Source organism: Schistocerca americana, chromosome 3, assembly GCF_021461395.2.
Source record: "Schistocerca americana isolate TAMUIC-IGC-003095 chromosome 3, iqSchAmer2.1, whole genome shotgun sequence".
NCBI lineage: Eukaryota > Metazoa > Arthropoda > Insecta > Orthoptera > Acrididae > Schistocerca > Schistocerca americana.
The window spans coordinates 359,980,340-359,999,683 of NC_060121.1; the positions used below are offsets into that span (position 1 = coordinate 359,980,340).

At 38.1% G+C, this 19,344-nt stretch overlaps 1 protein-coding gene across 5 annotated transcripts in view; it reads right to left on the reverse strand.

Moving 5' to 3' along the window:
* The window catches only part of LOC124605404 (C-terminal-binding protein), a 191,474-nt gene that overhangs the window by 104,039 nt on the left and 68,091 nt on the right, over positions 1–19,344 (reverse strand). For all 5 annotated transcript variants that reach the window (XM_047137053.1, XM_047137049.1, XM_047137050.1 and 2 more), the window contains exon 2: positions 10,718–11,032. In XM_047137053.1, the coding sequence (XP_046993009.1) occupies positions 10,718–10,915 (198 nt within the window). In that variant the 5' untranslated portion in view covers positions 10,916–11,032. The remainder of the gene's footprint in view (positions 1–10,717; positions 11,033–19,344) is intronic.

Sequence of the window (19,344 nt, forward strand, 5' to 3'; positions counted from 1 at the left end):
TTTTTCCAGTATGTGTTTGCTCTTGGCTTCATACATTTTTACTACGAAGCAGTTACGAATCAACAAATCTATTTGCCGTAGGACCATTTTGGTTTCTAAACAAAACTGATTTTAAAAATGTGTGATTTATAACATTTCCATTGATTTGAAACATTAGTTTGTTATATAAAATGGTAAAAGAAATCAGTGCTATTTAAACAGTAACACCCTAGTTTGACATGAATGACAAACCCATGACATACAAATCTCTATAGCACTGCTCAGACAGTAATGCACCCATTGCTGTGTGTCATGGCCTATTTGATGGTACACATGTACATGCTTTGTCCACCCGCACCTGATCTATGAGGTATTTCTCACACTCTTCCCCTGACGTCAGTCGTGTTGTAGAACGGAATCACCCACAGTCCAGAAGTATTTTATGGAATGTGGTACCAATTTAGTAGAATACCCTGCTTGCTTTAAGAGATTAAAACGAGGAGAGGCACAACAAACTTGTGATATCATGTAAGGAGGAAACTTACACAATGTTTTTTTAAGAGGTGGTCTATTTGAGTGATGTACCTATAATTTTACTCATGTGCTATAAACTGGGGATAACAACCAAACTCTTAATATTATGGTTGCTTCAGGGTGAAAAATTTAAACCATCCGAAAGTGACAATGCAGGAAAGTCATCAACTTGTCACCTTTTGCTCTCACCATCATCGCACCCATCTCTTTCTCCTTTGACACCTTTTCTAGAAATACAGATCAATTTCTGCCACAGTCTCGGCCTCATATCTAACGATATCTACTGCTCCTTCACTTTCATTATACTACTTCAATCTTTGCTTGAAATCTACATTTATTGCTGGAAAGAACAGCAGTAAGTGATTGAAAACAACATTACTTCAGAAGACGGGAAGAATAAGTATAACCCAAAACCTGTTGTTTCAGTGATAACCACCTATTAAAGTGCCTGGAAAGCTATGTTTTTACAGCTTCCTTTATCACGGACAGTTAAAATTTGTTTGTCAGTTACAAAAAAGATTTTGTTATAGTAATTTAATTACACACACAAAATGACAATGGTCTGATATACGTTGTTTCATGGGAAATGAGATAGCAGAGGACACTTTTTACCTGGCAGCCACTCGTCCCCGAGGTCAGTGGCTGTAAAACACTCACAGAAAAAAGAAAAAATACGAGGAGCCCTGGGAACCACCACTAAAGGAAGCATAGAGACTGGTCTGATTACACATGAAAGGAACTAGGCCTTACCTAGTCAGAGTTTTAATCGCGATGCCGTTATGAATGTTGTGAACTCCATAAATGCCGACCATCCCTTGGGAATAATTTCAAATCACTGTGTGCAGCATAAAAATAAGTCTGAAACATTTTGCTGACAGAGAGAAACAGCTGTGAACAACAGCGGCTTGCAGAAATAGAGTCAGTATCCTCCCTTCATGATATCACTGCTGATGTATCTGTTACTTTTGTTGTAGTCTTCTTCAATTCAAAGAGTCAGATGCACCTCCCTATGCCAGGCAATCCTGTGCAAATATCTTTCTCTCTTCATAACTGCTGCAACCCAGATCCATTTGGAACTTTCTTACTGCGCTCAAGCTAATTTGCTCTACAGCTCTCTCTCTCTCTCTCTCTCTCTCTCTCTCTCTCTCTCTCTCTCTCTCACACACACACACACACACACACACACACACACACACACACACACACTAGTTTCATATATGCAACTGACTTTTAGCATTCCTTGGAAGCACCAAATTTCATTTCTGTTCTCAACTATTCGTCATTCACATTTCACTTCAGTTCAAGCTTACACACCAGACAAACACCTTCAGAAAAGACTTCCCAAAACTTATAAACAAATTCAATGTTAACAGATTTCTCTTTCTTGTAAACACTGATCTTGCTATTGCACATCCTCCCTACTTTGTTCATCAGTTACATTGCTATCCAAATGGCAGAACTCTTACATCATTTTCAGTGTCTTATTTGTTAATTTAACACACTCAGCATAATCTGACTAACCTGACTCCATTACCTTCATTTTCCTTTTAGTGATTTTTATCTTACAAACTTGAATAACATCGCGAACAAGCTGCAGCCCAATCTCATTTCTTTCTCCACCATGTCTCAACAAATTGAACTGCTGTCCGGTTTCTATAAAAATAATATATGATATTTTGCCCTGCCTATTTTATTCCTTTTAACTTCAGAATTCCATAGTTTCTTCTGGTCAGCAATGTCCTAAGATACACTGCCACTGTCCTGTATGTAAATTCATCATACGGTCTTATTGCAACCATTTTACAGACACAAATTTATTCAGCAGCCAGATTTAGGTGAGAACTTAAAACAACGTAACCTATATGGAATCTCAATATATATAATTTTTCATGGTGCCGAAATTTTCCCAAGAATTATTTAAAAATTCTAATTGTTCTAACATGCAAACAACTAGCACGTCACTGTTTCACTGTCCTAGTTCCATAGGCTTTTGTTGACATTTGTTTTGACTCCAATTGAAATTTCTATAGTAACACAAATACCGATCCCTGCAAGCTGAGGGATGACATTTCACGCTATAATACCCACAGTGTCAAGCCATTAAATACTCTGCTAGAAAGAGCTGTGCAGTATTACCACCATACTGTGCACCTTTTCCACTAGCAATACTTAGGAAACACACTATTATGGTTGGAGTGTTTTGTGCCCTCATATCTGTCCTGTTTCTGTGAACTTCAGAGCTCTCATATTAGCATGTGTATGACATTGCGGAACATTGGTGTAATCATTTAACTACAGAGACTTCATTTTGAATGTGTGACACTTTCTATTTTCTCATGATTCACACAGCTGCAGTTTTTAAATCTAGCACTAGGATCTAAGCAGTAAAGACAAATATCGACACTCAATGCTACCTATGAGGCAAGCAAACAAAAATCTTTTGTTTCTGTAACACCTGTTGCTTCTGCAACAGTACATTTCATTTCAGAGATTTATCTAAATTCACTGTATTTTATGCACAGTTAACTTCATTACCATAATCAATAACAATGAACTCTCAGGAAAACACTTGCTGTTAAAATCTTTGTATGAATGAACAAGTAAAATATTTTAAACAGATGATGTTTCCTGTACAATTCGGTACAAACTTAGTGAAAAATCGTATACAAAAACATTGGAAACAGTTTGGTCAGGAGACTGGTCAAAATCTCTCTTCTTCCCCACACACAAGCATGGGTCAATGCCTAACTGCTCCAACCCCAACACTGTTTCTCTCATATCCGACACATGCGAACTTTTGCCCCACATCTTTAACTGGCACCTGAAGCTGTGTGTTCAGCCTCATATATCCACACAACAAGCATGTTTTGTTGAAGGAAAACGAACTTGTAAACAGATTCTCAACATATGGCAAATAATCAAGAAATCAAAAGAGTTCCGTGTTCCCATTTTCATCTGCTTCCTTCACTATAGGGAACCCTTTGATTGTGCTGCCTAGGGAAAGTTGTGACAGGTGCTTGCGGTGTTTGGTGTCCCACTGCACTTGACAGCATCAATTTGAAGTCTATACAATGATCACCTTGCAGCTATGAAGACAAGTCCTGGTACATTTGGTATCTTCAGTGTATTAGACAAGAAAGGGTTGTGTTTAATCTCTGACTGTACAACATTTATGCATATCATGTCATGTCATTAGGAATATTCTCAATGGCTGGACTGAAGCCATCTCAACTGGTGGTAGAACTATCAACAATCTCCGAGTTGCTGATGACACCGTGCTTTTAGCCAGCAGCTAAGATGAACTTGCTGAGCCCCTAACGGAATAAAAGAAAATCAGTCTCTCGTATGGATTACACCTCAATCTCAGAAAGCCCAAACTCACAATATATGATCAAGCAGGACATGTTCAATTCACAAGTCGATTGAAAGAACTGGAAGTTTTACATTCTTTCATCCATCTTGGGTCAGACGCTTGGTTTATGGGGTCCCGACATTTGGCAATAAGCATGACAACTTGCAATGATAATGACAAGCATATCCATTTCATGTATCAACCAGATCTGGAATTTACACGGAATGGAAAGCAAAGCACCTTCTTACATAATAATAATAATAATAATAATAATAATAATAATAATAATAATAATAATAATATACCAAGGAGACTCATTAAGTCCTTTCTGGTTCTGCCTTGCTCTGAACCCACTATCCGACACGCTAAATAATACAAATTATGGAAATAATATTACTGAAACATACCCACACAAAATCACACATGGATGATCTAAAACTACTGGCAGTAACAAATCAATAACTCAACCAATTACTAAAGATAACAGAAGTATTCAGCAATGATATAAATATGGCTCTTGGAACAGATAAATGTAAGAAAAATAGCATAGTCAAGGGAAAACACACTAAACAAGACGATTACATATTGGATAACCACAGCGACTGCATAGGAGCGATGAAAAAAACAAATGCATATAAATATCTAGGATACAGACAGAAAATAGGAATAGATAATACAAATATTAAAGAACAACGAAAAGAAGAATATAGACAAAGACTAACAAATATAGTGAAAACAGAATTGACAGCAAAAAACAAGACAAAAGCTATAAATACTTATGCTATACCAATATTCACCTACTCATTTGGAGTAGTGAAATGGAGTAACACAGACCTAGAAGCACTCAATACACTTACACAACCACAATGCCACAAATATAGAATACATGACATACATTCAGCAACAGAAAGATTCACATTAAGCAGAAAGGAAGGAGGAAGGCGATTTATCGACATAAAAAAACCTACATTATGGACAGGTAGACAATTTAAGAAAAATCTTTATAGAACAAGCAGAAACTAGCAAAACACACAAAGCAGTCACTCATATAAATACATCGGCTACACCATTGCAATTTCATAACCACTTCTACAACCCTTTAGATCACATAACATCAACAGATACGAAGGAAGTAAATTGGAAAAAGAAAACACTACATGGCAAGCACCCGTATCATCTAACACAGCCACACATTGAGCAGGACGCATCCAACACACGGCTAAGAAAATGCATACAGTGAGACGGAAGGATTCATGATTGCAATACAGGATCAAACAATAAACACCAAGCAAACATCAACAACTTGCCATACAACATAAACTAATAAAACAACACATTCCCACATACAAGTATGCACCACAAAATGTACTGGAGAATGATGAATACAAATTATACTGGAACAGAACCATTATAACAGGTAAAACACCACCACATCACAAACCTGACATCATACTCACCAATAAAAAGAAGAAATTAACACAACTAATCGAAATATCCATACCCAATACAACAAATATACTGACGAAAATAGGAGAAAAAAATTGAAAAATACATCCAAGTGGCTGAGGAAGTCAAGGACATGTGGCATCAGGATGAAGTTGACATTATACCAATTATACTATCAACTACAGGAGTCATACCACACAATATCCACCAGTACATCAACGCAATACAGCTACACACACACACACACACACACACACACACACACACACACACACACACACAGATATATATATATATATATAAATTAATAGAGGGAAACATTCCACATGGGAAAAATATACCTAAAAACAAAGATGATGTGACCTACCAAACGAAAGCACTGGCACGTCGATAGACACACAAACAAACACAAACATACACACAAAATTCAAGCTTTCGCAACAAACTGTTGCTTCATCAGGAAAGAGGGAAGGGGAGGGAAGGACGAAAGGATGTGGGTTTTATGGGAGAGGGTAAGGAGTCATTCCAATCCCGGGAGCGGAAATACTTACCTTAGGGAGAAAAAAGGACGGGTATACACTCGCACACACACACACATATCCATCCACACATATACATTGAAATATGTCTGCTTGTGTCTGTATGTGTGTGGATGGATGTGTGTGTGTGTGCGCGCGAGTGTATACCCGTCCTTTTTTCTCCCTAAGGTAAGTCTTTCCGCTCCCGGGATTGGAATGACTCCTTACCCTCTCCCATAAAACCCACATCCTTTCGTCCTTCCCTCTTTCTTGATGAGGCAACAGTTTGTTGCGAAAGCTTGAATTTTGTGTGTATGTATGTGTGTGTGTGTGTGTATCGACGTGCCAGCGCCTTCGTTTGGTAAGTCACATCATCAATTACCCGAAAGTTCCTAAAAGCAATGTAACAAATACCCTACAGTTAAAAGGAAGTCACACTTGATCAAGGACCGCGTCACTTTCCATTTTTAACCAGACATAACGTCTGAGAACGGAAAGAAATAATAATAATAACGGAAATAAATAATAATAATAATGATGACAATAATAATAATAATAATAATAATAATAATATGAATACAAACTGTTCATGGCATACCACTTTTCAGAAAATATACTAATAGACTTGTGAGAACACAAATCTCAGCAGCATTTAAAAATAAGCAATGGTTTTTTACTTCCTCTGATAATTATCTTCTGTGTGTACTACCATGTCAATACTATTTCCTTGTAAATGTTTCAACTGTCTTTATCCACCACAAAGCTGGGTTTCCAGTAGGTCATTCACGTAAGATATTTAATTTTCCTTTTAGGCTAATGGTCAACGCTCTTCATTATAGCTTTTTGAACAGAATATTGTTCTCTACAACTGAAAACACTTACTTAACTTCTGTACAGCCCGAATACTTTGAATGCCAAGAAGACCTAACTAAAACTGTTCCACGATATTAACCGAAATGGGAGAAAAAGGAACTTTAACAATCTGAGGCCTACAGAACTGCTCGAAACATGACAACTGATTAGTATTCTAACAAAATCACTGAAGAAGTTTTGAATAATATTACGAAGTCATTCAGACTGTATTATAAATTGATCTCTATCTACATAGTAACTGTGAGTAACTACCTAATACAAATATCTCTAATCACCAAGTGAAAGAAGCCACAACATCACCGATGAACTGAATGGAGTAACAAGACGAAGCAACAACATAAACAAAATTTTGAAGTTGCAATAGCTTCTTCCTTCTCGGTTTTCATTACCGTAAATCTCTTAAAATTACCTAGAGTGTTCAACACAGCTGCTTAAAGGGGATATTGCACAATGATCCTACATAAATGACACAGGTCTAGCGCAAGAGTCATCTGGCGGTAAAATGGTGGGTGGAACTAGGAGGATTAGGGTTTGTGTGTGTTTTCCAGTGAGTAAATTTTCATAAATGCAGTAAATAAACAAAAGCAAATTTTTTTTGGTAGTAGACTTCCTTTTATACAAGATGCTTCCAAAAACATTCTTTGTACTGATTGCTTCGTATTCTAGAACTGTAATGTATCCAATAAATATTAAGCACCCTGACCGAAGCGTATGGTGAGATATAGTACCTGTAGATCCTCAGCTCGTATCATAATAATGTAGGTCAGCACTTCTGAAAAAATTTACATATAGCTTTATACAGGGTGGCGCAGATGGATCGGGTGGTTTTGAAGTGGACTGTACGTCTGGAGGGGGGGAGCCAGGTGTTCGGCGACTTCGTCCTGTGGTGGGGGGGGACGGGAAGTTTCAGTTGCAGGCTGGCAGTCAGTCGCGATGGCTACGTGGTCCGTTGAGCATCGTGTTTTCGCAGTGGAAGAGTTCATACGCAATAACGAGTCAATTGTTGCTGTGACGCGTGCCTTTCGCCGGCGTTTCAACATCCCACCTCGCGGTAGTGTTCCTAAGCGAGATACGATATTGAGTTGGGTGCATAATTTCCGCACTACTGGTTCATGTGCTCCAAAATGGACGCCTAGACCGCCAACAATAACAACGCCTGAGAACGTGGAGCGTGTGAGACGCGATGTTACTGCGAGCCCACGTCGATCAACGAGACGTCGTGCTCAAGCTCTTGGAATGCCTTCAAAGGATTCTTAACGAAGAACTGAAATTCCACCCCTATAAAATCCTGTTGGTACAGAAGATTATCCCAACAGACCATCTTCAAAGGCTTCAGTTTAGCCAACAGATGTTGGAGTTATTGGAAGATGTAAACCTGATTATCATGATGTCTGACGAGGCTCACTTTCACATTAACGGATACGTAAACAAGCAAAATTGCCGTTACTGGGCCGACACTAACCCAAGAGATCTACACCAACGGCCTCTCCATAGTGACAAAGTGACGGTTTGGTGTGGGGTTTCTAAGGTAGGGATAATTGGTCCTTACTTTTTTGAAAATGAAAGGGAGCAGGCGGTTACTGTTAATTCGCAGCGTTATGTGAACATGATTGAAGATTTTCTTCTCCCACAACTTGAAGAGAACAATTACGACATGGGCAATATGTGGTTCCAACAAGACGGGGCAACTGCACATACCGCTAGGATATCAATGCAAGCTGTACGCGCTCTGTTCCCTGGCCGTTTGATTTCCCGTAATGGAGATGTCCATTGGCCCCCTCGCTCGCCGGACCTCACGGTATGTGACTTTTTCTTATGGGGCTATTTAAAAGCAAGGGTCTACATGAACAAACCCCGGACCATTCAGGAGTTGAAGGCAGCAATTCACACCGAAATCACATCAATTCCTGGTGATGTGCTTGAGCGGGCATTGCGGAACGTTAAGGACCGACTCCAAGAATGCGTCGCTCGAGAAGGAGGGCATTTGATGGATGTAATTTTTAAAAACTAACATTACTATTTTTTTGTTAATAAACTTCCATTGTAACTACACGTTTTGCACTTTATTTCAATCCAATACCTTTACAATTGACAGTTTGACAAGTATTTTAAAACCACCCGATCCATCTGCGCCACCCTGTACATGTGACTTCTGATTTGTATACTTAGCACATTCACTGACTGAAGTTCACGTTTGATTTGATTGGACCTTTTGCTCTATTTCAGCATGCTTGGAAAGAGAAGCTTGAAACAACTGTTAAGAGAGTCCAATCAAAAACTGAATAAATAAATAGTTCGATTCTTACTTCCAACCACGTGATGTTGCCGCCTACGCTGCTTGTGTCACCTGAGAGACTGCCTTTCTTTATCATCGACAGTAGCTTGTCACAAAAACACACATTCAGTGTCATGAAAATTCCTGCTAATCTCAGTTCAATTATTAACACTGCTTATGTCCCTCCCGTCGTCCCTTCTTCCCAGCCATGGTCGAAGCCAACCACGTTTGGCTTTTCTTCGTCATCCATTCTGCCGCGATCCCTAGAGTTATGAACACTGACAGAGCAACAGCTCAGAAAACAACTGTGTCCTTAAACTACAAAATGCTGTATAAATGTACTTTTAGATGAACATGTTATTGTGCAATCATGTGTCAGAACATAAAATGAACAATTCAGTTGAGCCCATAATTCATAACAACAACGTAGTTCCACAGTAGTTAAATAAGGGAACGGTTACTTAAAAAATACGCACACTCAGTTTTTCAGAAATGTTTAATTTTAATGAATGACTCGTCAAGAAATAAGACATACTCATTTGAGTTTTTTCCATTACCGGTGTCTACATCTAGAGCAGATGGATGGATTCACACCTGTAATATCCCTGCTGAATAGCATAGGTGTACTATCCAACTGGATGACATAAACCAGTCTGTAATTCAGAACCTGTATGCTTGGGGCACTGCTGCACAGATGTATGACTTAGGTGTAATGTGTAATATGGACTTCATACTTCCTCAAGATATATTTTAGTTCCAATTTGAATAAGACCTTTATCTTCCACATGTGTGCCATATTAACCTGAAATTTAATGCACAACACCACCGTTTACTTACTGGGAAACAAGTGCGTTCAAAACCACTTGTATGCATAATTCTGGTACTCTCAAAGCAGCATTGAGAAAACCTGGAAGTATGCATACAGAAGATGAGCTTAAAATTCAATACAGGGAGCGCTTGGCTGTAAATGTTGGGAGACCACTCCAAATTACACAGAAAAAAAGTTCAGTGGGCATGGTGATAAAGAAAGACAAAAAACAAAGTTGTCAGCAAAGATTCTAACACGGTGACTTCAGTGCTATAGTGATACTTGTATTGTTCAACCTGTTGTTAAATTTTAATGAAAAAATACACTAGCAATTGATGCACTCAATCAGAGCCATTTTCAGAAAAAAAAAATTAGAAAACTGTGTTACATTTGTGATGTAAGACTCTAAAGCAGATCACTCCTTCCCAAATGTTCATACTTTTGAGTATAAATTCAAGCAAAAACTCAATTTGTAAATACAAGAAACAATCTGTTTGTCTTGTGAGTATTTTGAGCTACTGTACTCTCCTTGCCCTCATTCAACTCCAAATAATAATAGTAGTAATAGTAGTAGTAGTAGTAGTAGTAGTAGTAGCAGCAGCAGCAGCAGCAGCAGCAGCAGCAGCACAAATAATTTATTTGATTCAGGTAAATGTTTCAGAACAATTAACACTACAACACTATTTACGCGTAAGATGCGAGGATTAAAATGTTTAGATCTATAAAATTCAATAACTATTGACATATGTCACATTTGTCGACACATTAAGCAACGGTAGGTGTTGCAGTACAAAATCATTTCCCAAATTTATGAAATGTACACATTTCAATTAAACAATGGCTTTAACTCCTTAATAAAATACACTTTTTACCGCATTACGTCCAACTGTTCTTGCACCCAGTCTTTCGAAAATTCGGTATAGTCACGTTACCTTTTCGTGTATTTCTGACGTTGACTGTGCATCACAGAATGCTACAGTAGCAACATCTTTCAGAATCGGCATCTCAATTGAACAGTCACGACCATCCAGGAGGGCCACAAGAGGACGAGTCTGCATAGGGCCGTTAGCAATCGGGCCACGCAAATTATCCATGCGAGGACGTTTCGGCAACATCTTGCGCTTGTCCATGAGTGTCGAAACAACAGTTCAGTCACAGAAATGAGTTACTTGTCCTGGTGCACTAGAGGGCTGCCACTGTCATCACACACTTCTGTAGCACACCCTATGCTTCATCATGCTCCACACCTGAAAATGAAAACAAATTTATCAATCTAATTTTATTTTTTGTGTGAGAGTAAAATACTTTTAAGTAAAAATTAGTTACTTCTGGGCACCTGAAAGTATAGACTGTTTTGCTGTTACAGTAAGTAACCGTCAATACTCAAGCTGTACATATAGTTTACATTATAGCTGCCTCACTGAAGCTATGTAGCTTATGGCAATAACCTTTGTTGTTTTACCTGAAAACTTTCTGTTTCTTGAGGGGGGGGGGGGGGGGGGGGGGGGGGGGGAGTTCAATATCTCATGAACATAACAAATCAACAAGGTGGTTACAAGGAAACTGATTAATATCCATTAGCTACCTCAATGCATAGGAGCAAACAAAGTAAAAGTAAGTGTCCAGGCCAATCAAATTCAACAACAAGCTACAAATAGCGGATGATGGAGAATTAACTGATTTTATTAGAATGAAAGAGAGAGAATTCTTTATGTTCTGCTTAATGCTTTGCATTCACTATGAATTAAAAAATACCTTGAAACCATGTTGATAAAATTCCTACTTCAATTAACTTCAGTATGAGTTTTGTGACGACAATTTTTCCACCAATTACAAATTAATCTCTGCTACACACATTCGGATATGACACACAATAAACACAACATTTAAATCACTACAGTGAGAGTTCCAGAGAAACCTGCTTGATTACAAGCACTTCTAACTGATAATGAAAAGGTCATTCCACACTGATTGAACCAATTTTAGGACTCACCATCTGATCACCTGAAATTTGAACATACCCTACAGAACAGCAAAACTTTGATATATTGTGAATAACTTCGATGTACTACTAAATATTATCAACTATTCTGTTTCTTTACCAAGAGCAGTTGTTTCTGTGCTAGAAAGAGTTTTGTTTGTTTTGGAGATCACCTGGATGAAGTGAAAAAATTACCTCGAAAATATTACTGCCGAACACCCACACAATGTTGCTATATTTAATGTCTGGTAGATTTGTTATTTTAAATGCTGTCATCCTATATATTTGCAAGTAGTTTTACTTTGTATATAAATCTAATTATAGCCAAGAAATATTTATGAAAATGGAATACTGGTGACAACTCAAAAAGCAGCACAGCCTACTACACACATACAGATAACTGTGTGAATAAATGTAGTACTTAGAGAATTGGTACACTCATCTAAACAGTTGTTTGCTGATGCACGTGGGTAACACATGCTGTGTTTTAATTGTTGGTGGCAACTTGTTCAATAAGGGTGATAGTTATTGGTGGATGTCAACAAAAATAAAACATAGCACACAACCAGTGTGTTTGGCTGGGAAAGACTACTGTGGATGACACTAGTACATTTGTACAAGTTCTCTAAAGGTGTGTTTTAATCAGTTCTCCAGTTTGCACTGTAACAAACTGGTACTTTGGACTCCAAGGATGCACTGAGATATTTGTTGCCAACTATCCTGCAGATTTCACATATTTGGCGCAGATGTGTCCTATTAGAATTATTTAGTGTGGTATGAATGGATCCAGATGTAGGCCCTGAGCCACTACCTTCTGCAATTATTCTCAAAAGTAGAGGACTTTTTGGTAGGGAGGACACAGCATGTTATCTTGGATGGAGTCATTGTCAGATGTAGAAGTAATTCCAAGTGTACCCCAGACAAATGTGTTGGGACCCTTACTGTTCACGTTGTATATATGACTTAGCAGACAATATTAATAGTAACCTAACACCTTTTGCAGATGATGCAGTTATGCGTAATGACATACTGACTGAGAGAAGCTGCACAGAAATTCAGTCAGATCTTGATAGGGTTTCAAAGCGGTGCAAAGATGGGCAACTTGCTTTAAATGTTCAGAAATGTAAAATTGTGCACTTCACAAAACGAAATAAACTTAGTATCCTATGACTATATTATCAGTCAGTAATTGTTGGAATCGGCCAACTTATACAAATACCTGGGTGCAACACTTTGTAGAGATGCGAAGAGAAGTGATTACATACACTCCGTTGTTGGTAAAGCAGGTGGTAGAATTCAGTTTACTGGTAGAATAATGGGGAAGTGTTATCAGTCTATAAAGGAGACTACTTACAAATTACTCATGCGAGCAGTTCTAGAATATTGCTCAAGTGTGTGGGATGTGTATCAGACAGGACTGACAGGGGATATTGAACACACATAGAGAATAGCAGCACGAATCATCATAGGTTTGTTTAATTCATGGGAGAGAGTCAAAGAGATACTGAAGGAACTGAACTGGAAGACTCTTGGAGCTAAGATTTGAACTATGCCGAGAAAATCTATTAACGAAGTTTCAAGAACCAGCTTCAGACGATTACGATACAAATATACTACAACCCTTTATGTGTCACTCACATAGATATCGTGAAGATAAGATTAGAATCATTACTGCATGCACACAGGCACTCAAACAATTTTTATATCCATAATCCGTACACGAGTGGAACAGAAACCCTAATAAATGGTACAGTGGGACATACCCTCTGCCATGCACCTCACAGTGGTTTGCAGAGTATACATGAAGATGACTTGTCTTGACAACCGAATCTACAATTAACATTTTTTAGCAACCGTAAAAAAAATAATAAGACTCCAGTCAATTAACAAGTTTCAAGATAATCAGCACTGGCTGCTGAAACTCTAATTTGGTTATGGTCTTTAAACAGATTTAATCACCTTATACTGTTGTGAAACCATGCTTCTAAGTTAATTCTAAGTTTTAGCAAAAGCAATGTTATAATACGTTTCCAAAAACAAATGCTCTTAAAAAGGACTTGTGTGCTCTTGATAAATGAATAGCAGCTGAAGAACAATAGCTCACTAAAATTTTGCCGAACATGATAGAATAAGGTTCACAACAAACTGCTTCTTGTTATCCTCCTCTATGTTATCAGATGCTGATGGTTACAGCAAGGAACTGCAGAAAGGATCGACTCGTCAAGTTCATTCATTCTCACTGAAATGACAAATGTTTTGAAGTAAGATTTACAAGGCTACATGAAGATGGTATTTGCAAAGTACAAGTAAATGTGTAAGCAGGTTGGTTGATACCACATATGAATTAAAAGTTTAAAATTGTATGACTGCAGAAACTTAAAAGTCTGGATACATTAACAATGCACGAGAAGAACAAGGAAAAACACCTTTCTTCGTATTAAGCAGGAGAAACGGTTTTCATTCCAGTTAGATTCAAAGTTTTGGTCATGTGTGAAACGAAGAAAATTTTGTAAAAAATGTATTTAGTAATTAATTACCAACACACCTACCAAACAAAACATTTTCATTTCTTATACAAAATGCCCTTATTAAAATGGTATGCAGGTGTCTGATGATGGTCTCAACATTCTTGACCTTACCCAGAGCATCTCCAACCTTATGAAGTATAGAAAGAACTACCCTTTCGCATGAAAGAAAAAAACTGGCAATGGTAATATGTTGCAAAGGCACGGTGTGCACAAATTTGATGAAAAACTATTTTCATTGTATATTCACTTACTTACAACTTCTAGAATTCTAACAAATAACGGCACTCAATATATTTTGTTTGTCTAAAAATATTCGCAGCCACAATTTTTTTTTAAAAAACTGTCACAGTTGATTTTTCCTCAATTTTGACCTCACATAGCTTTGAAATTTGGACGGCATATTGAGTAAAACAGCTGTGCATCTGATGAAAGCATCTCCTTTGGAGTACTAACAGAGTCAATTGTAAGCCATTTTATATTTGGTCAAAACTATATTAGGCATTGCATGGCATTTTACACCCTCCATTGAAACCATTGCATAAAAGTTAGTTTTTATATTTTTTAGTTCAAATTTTGCACCACTTAGTATTATTGTTTGAGGAACATCTGTGAAAAATTTCAGTGAGATTGGAGATGATAACATGAGACTGGAATGATCCTAAAACTATCTGAAATCGTATAACAAGCCAGAGAAAGGTTTTAACTGTTTGTGGCCTGTTTTACAGGAAATTGTAAGGAGAGCCTTGGATTTCTGTCGTAATGTGAACCTTCCACACAAATAGGATAAGAATTGTATTAGCTGTCTTTGTCATGTTTTTAACTATTACAGAAGGTTTGGCCTCTCCACAGCTGTTAAATATTGTTTACAATGTTATAATTCTTTGACTATCACTCTGCAAAACATTCGTTTCTTCCTTAACTCGGAAATGCATGCCCCCATGTGTATGAAGTATTAGGAACCTCCCCAATTTTACGACCTATTGAAAAATTAAATAAAATTCTAATTCCAACAGAAATTATTTGCCTATGACTATTCCAAGCTTTCTGTATAGGTACACACGTGCGTCATTGCACCGTAAAGCCGCCTGCAAAACAGTGAGTTTAATTATCTCTGCAAGGTAAGTGAAGAAATTGGGTGGGCATCGGCAAGCACAGGAATCTGCTCCTGTCTTTTAAGTTAGGTATTCTGCCAGTTAACAATACCGAAGTAACACCATTCTTTATAGAATTGCAACAGTGAACAGTTGATCCTGTGTGTGTGTGTGTGTGTGTGTGTGTGTGTGTGTGTGTAATTTCAACATCCAAATAGCGTCGAATTATCTATTTACGCTGGAATTGTTTTCCGTGAACGTGACAAATTGCTACTAGCCAAAGATAAACCTCGTCAAATTTCTCGCTGTTAACTTCATTCGACGTTACGAACATATTACTATTACTCTTACACAAACGGGTATTAAGTGGTTATTTTATTGTAATTAACAATAACGCAAAAACGGGAGGAAGAAACTGAAGCTGATCTTTCGAAAGTAACTGTTTAACTGGCAAATCAAATAATAACGTCCATTCATTTCAGTTCAATATTTTCTTAACTAATTTATTTCTAATTAGTTATTTCCTTGTAACGTTTCAGCTCTGCAGAGAACCGTCAGCAGACGTTTTAAGAAAATTACTATGTCCACTACCTTCCATAATATAAAGTAAATCAGCAAAAAATTAAATTATCTCTGGTATTACTGTTTTTCAGTCTAACAATACACACTAACGTTTTCACATATTTGTAAACGTATAAGCAATGGGCCATGCGATGTTACTTGATATCGTTGTTGTTGTTATCATGAACAACAATTCTAAATTTTGCTCTTGTCTTTTTGTTTGACGAAAACCAGAAAATGGACCAGAACACAGTCAAAAGTATGACAAATAATTGTGCAAATGTTGCAATGTTATCAGTAAATACCGCCATCTTCAGCGAACATTCAGTAAATTCTCTCTCTTAAAATTTCCATGTTTGCTAAATAAACCGTAACTGTCTAAGGACAGAACTAGGTTACACAGAAGCTATTAAATGGGGAAAGAGTAGTAACTAATTTTTTATGTTCGCTCCGATAAGCTCACATTGAATGTCACTAACATGTACTTAAAGCACATAGCACTCTATCGTTAAGTACTTTATCTGACGGGTATCGGCAGCATCGGTCAACTTTTATATTCTGGCAGGTTGGTGAAGGAATAAGTAAAACTGCAAACTGAAGGTATTCTTCTGTTCAGTTTCCGTTAGACTGAGGAACATCATTAATAAAAACCTGTAAGGACCGGGCGAAAGGAAGTTCATTATCAGCAGGCACCAATGAGCCGAATTTGGAATGCATTGTGCACACCATGTGGAGCTACTGCTCGTCCTGGGAGTCGATCCGGGGCCCTCCCACGGACTACGGCCAGCATCGATCCGTCTCACGCAGACAGAGGCGCGGAGACCAGAGAGAGAGAGAGAGAGAGAGAGAGAGAGAGAGAGCGAGAGAGAGAGAGCGACACCGGAGACCTTGAGGTTCAGGTCAGGTTACATCCCTACATCTTAAGGTTGCCATTTGATGACTCACTGCGTCAAACAACACCGTAAAAAGAAAACACCTCGGAATTACGTATTTTCATATGGTAACACTCGTTTTCAAACAGAAAAAAATCTTTACAGTAACGGCACAGTTAATGAGTAATTATGCACATGGAAATTTAATTGGAATGGAAATAGGATATGGAATTTCCGAGAGACGGATAAATCTTATGCCGGAAGTTATAAAATAAATTTTATCTCTACAACAAAAGCTTTCAAGGAACTGCGCAGCAATGTGAATACCGTAATCACGTCAATGTCTATGATGGTAGTCTTGCGGTTCATGTACCTCCGTATATTTGAAGCAACTTTCAGCGGAACCCGGGATATAAACGATCCCCAGTCTGATGTTTTCGGGATGGAGAGTAGGTCGTGATGAGCCCCACAACCATAAAGTTAAGCACGACAAAGTTTCGCTGCAAAGACTCGAGGAAGGGAGCACAGAGGGAAGTTGAAACTAAAAGTTTACGTCCACAAACTTTCTCGCGGAGGGGGAAAAACTGCTCTAAACTCTAAAACTCGCGAAATGAAATGTTGCTTACTGGTTGTGGAGGGCGGGAAGAGTTTGAACGTCAAACTCCTAATTCACCTAACTACAGATAAACCCCAACTTTTTGTACCCTTGGGAAACTCCTCAGAAACAACAGTATTCCTTCCTTTCCTCCGCCACATCGCAAAGCAAGAGCAAAATCGCAGTTTTTTGTGTGGGTTCTTATTGCAGATGTCAATACTTCGGTAACAATAGAGTAAATACGTTACTACAATATGTCAAAATCACCTAATACTCCCTAATTTACTTTTAAATGTCACTGTGTTTATGAGAGAAAGCGAAGATATCAATCATAACGTGTTCCCTATGTTCTCTAGAGACCTTTACGACAGCTTCACATCGTACTCACTTTCACATTGCACTTTGGCTATGCAACAAATTATAGCGTCAACAAGAGCACTTCCTTTTGACACCAAATAGCAACCGAGCTTTACTATAATTCTATAGCCCTTACTTCAATAACTTTTTAATGGCAACATATTCATGTTTCCTAGCAACCTACAGCTTACGCAATGTTTGTATTTCACCCATTCGACGCCTGATATTTCCTTTTTACACCACATTTTTTTTTCTGTAATGTAATTTCTTTTATATCGACCTTTACTTTCCGACCATTCGGTTCAGCTTTATTATGGTCCATCTACTAAGCAGAAAAGACCTAACATTGTTGCGAAATTTTTCGGCTGAGGTGTCATCCAACATTTGCCATTTTCGTGCTAGCATGGTATGTTCTAATACATTCTTTGAACTGCTTATATCCACTGTCTTGTTCAGGTAAGGCGACGATATTTTTATTTGTGTCTGTGTACTTGCAGCTTCATGATCAGCTGCACCATCCACACCGCTGATGCAAGCATCTAGAATCAGCTCTACTGCGCAGAATATAGCAGTTTAAGCTCCATGTACATATCTAAGCATCTAATGCCAGCTAGTACTTTTAAGGTATATACACCTAACCCACGTTAACATTTGTACTGAACCCAAGAAATACAAATACTTGGCGCGTGAACTTTAACTTCAAGCAAAATAGTTTTGATCTCTACCAAAATGTAATTTTACGACGTCGTAGAGATCTGTGCAGTTTCTATTTCGAGGAATTACATTCCTCACAATTACCGTGGCTACCCCTCCCCCCCCCCCCCAAGGTAATTATCTACGTGGTGGTCAAGATAAAATTGCCCTAGAAAAATTTATAGCAATACAGACGGATGATTAAGCCTTTTACTGAACACAAATACTCTTATTCGGTGCAGGGCCGGTTTTGCGCCACTTTGCCACGAAGTTTTACACTGCAGACTGCTGAGTTTTGTTAAGACGCTTCCAAGCTCTTGCACAAACAGTTCTGCACACACTGCATCAATTGTGTTCCACGTGAGAACTGTTACACGCTGTTTTATCGTGGGTACTATTTTTTTCATTCAGCTGGTCACTAAACACATCCACTCAAGCGTAGTGACACTTGTCACTGTTTCCAACGTTTTCCTTGACGTGTGTGTGTGTTCTATTCATTGACTAATTCCGCTGCAATCTTACAAATATTTTTCAGGGACAGTTATTTTGTCCCGTATATGAAAGGCTAAAATGGTCACACGGTCCCGGCCGCATATCGCCTTTCTGGTGGCTTCCTTGAGTAACAAAATTTGATTTCTACTATGTTGAAATTATTGACCGATCTGCAAATTGACGTCTAGGTCTACTCATTAGGAGGTGCAATCTTGTGTTAAAGGTTTCACACAGTAAGACAAGTATTTCAGTTAAAAACTGTCTAGAGGCAGCGTGTAACGGCGCGCAGATTACCCAGGCTATATTCATGAGAGTATTCCGCTACTTCCAAACAACTTTACACATAAATTCAAACCTTTTCCAAACTTTTTCTCGTCGACGCCCCCCAC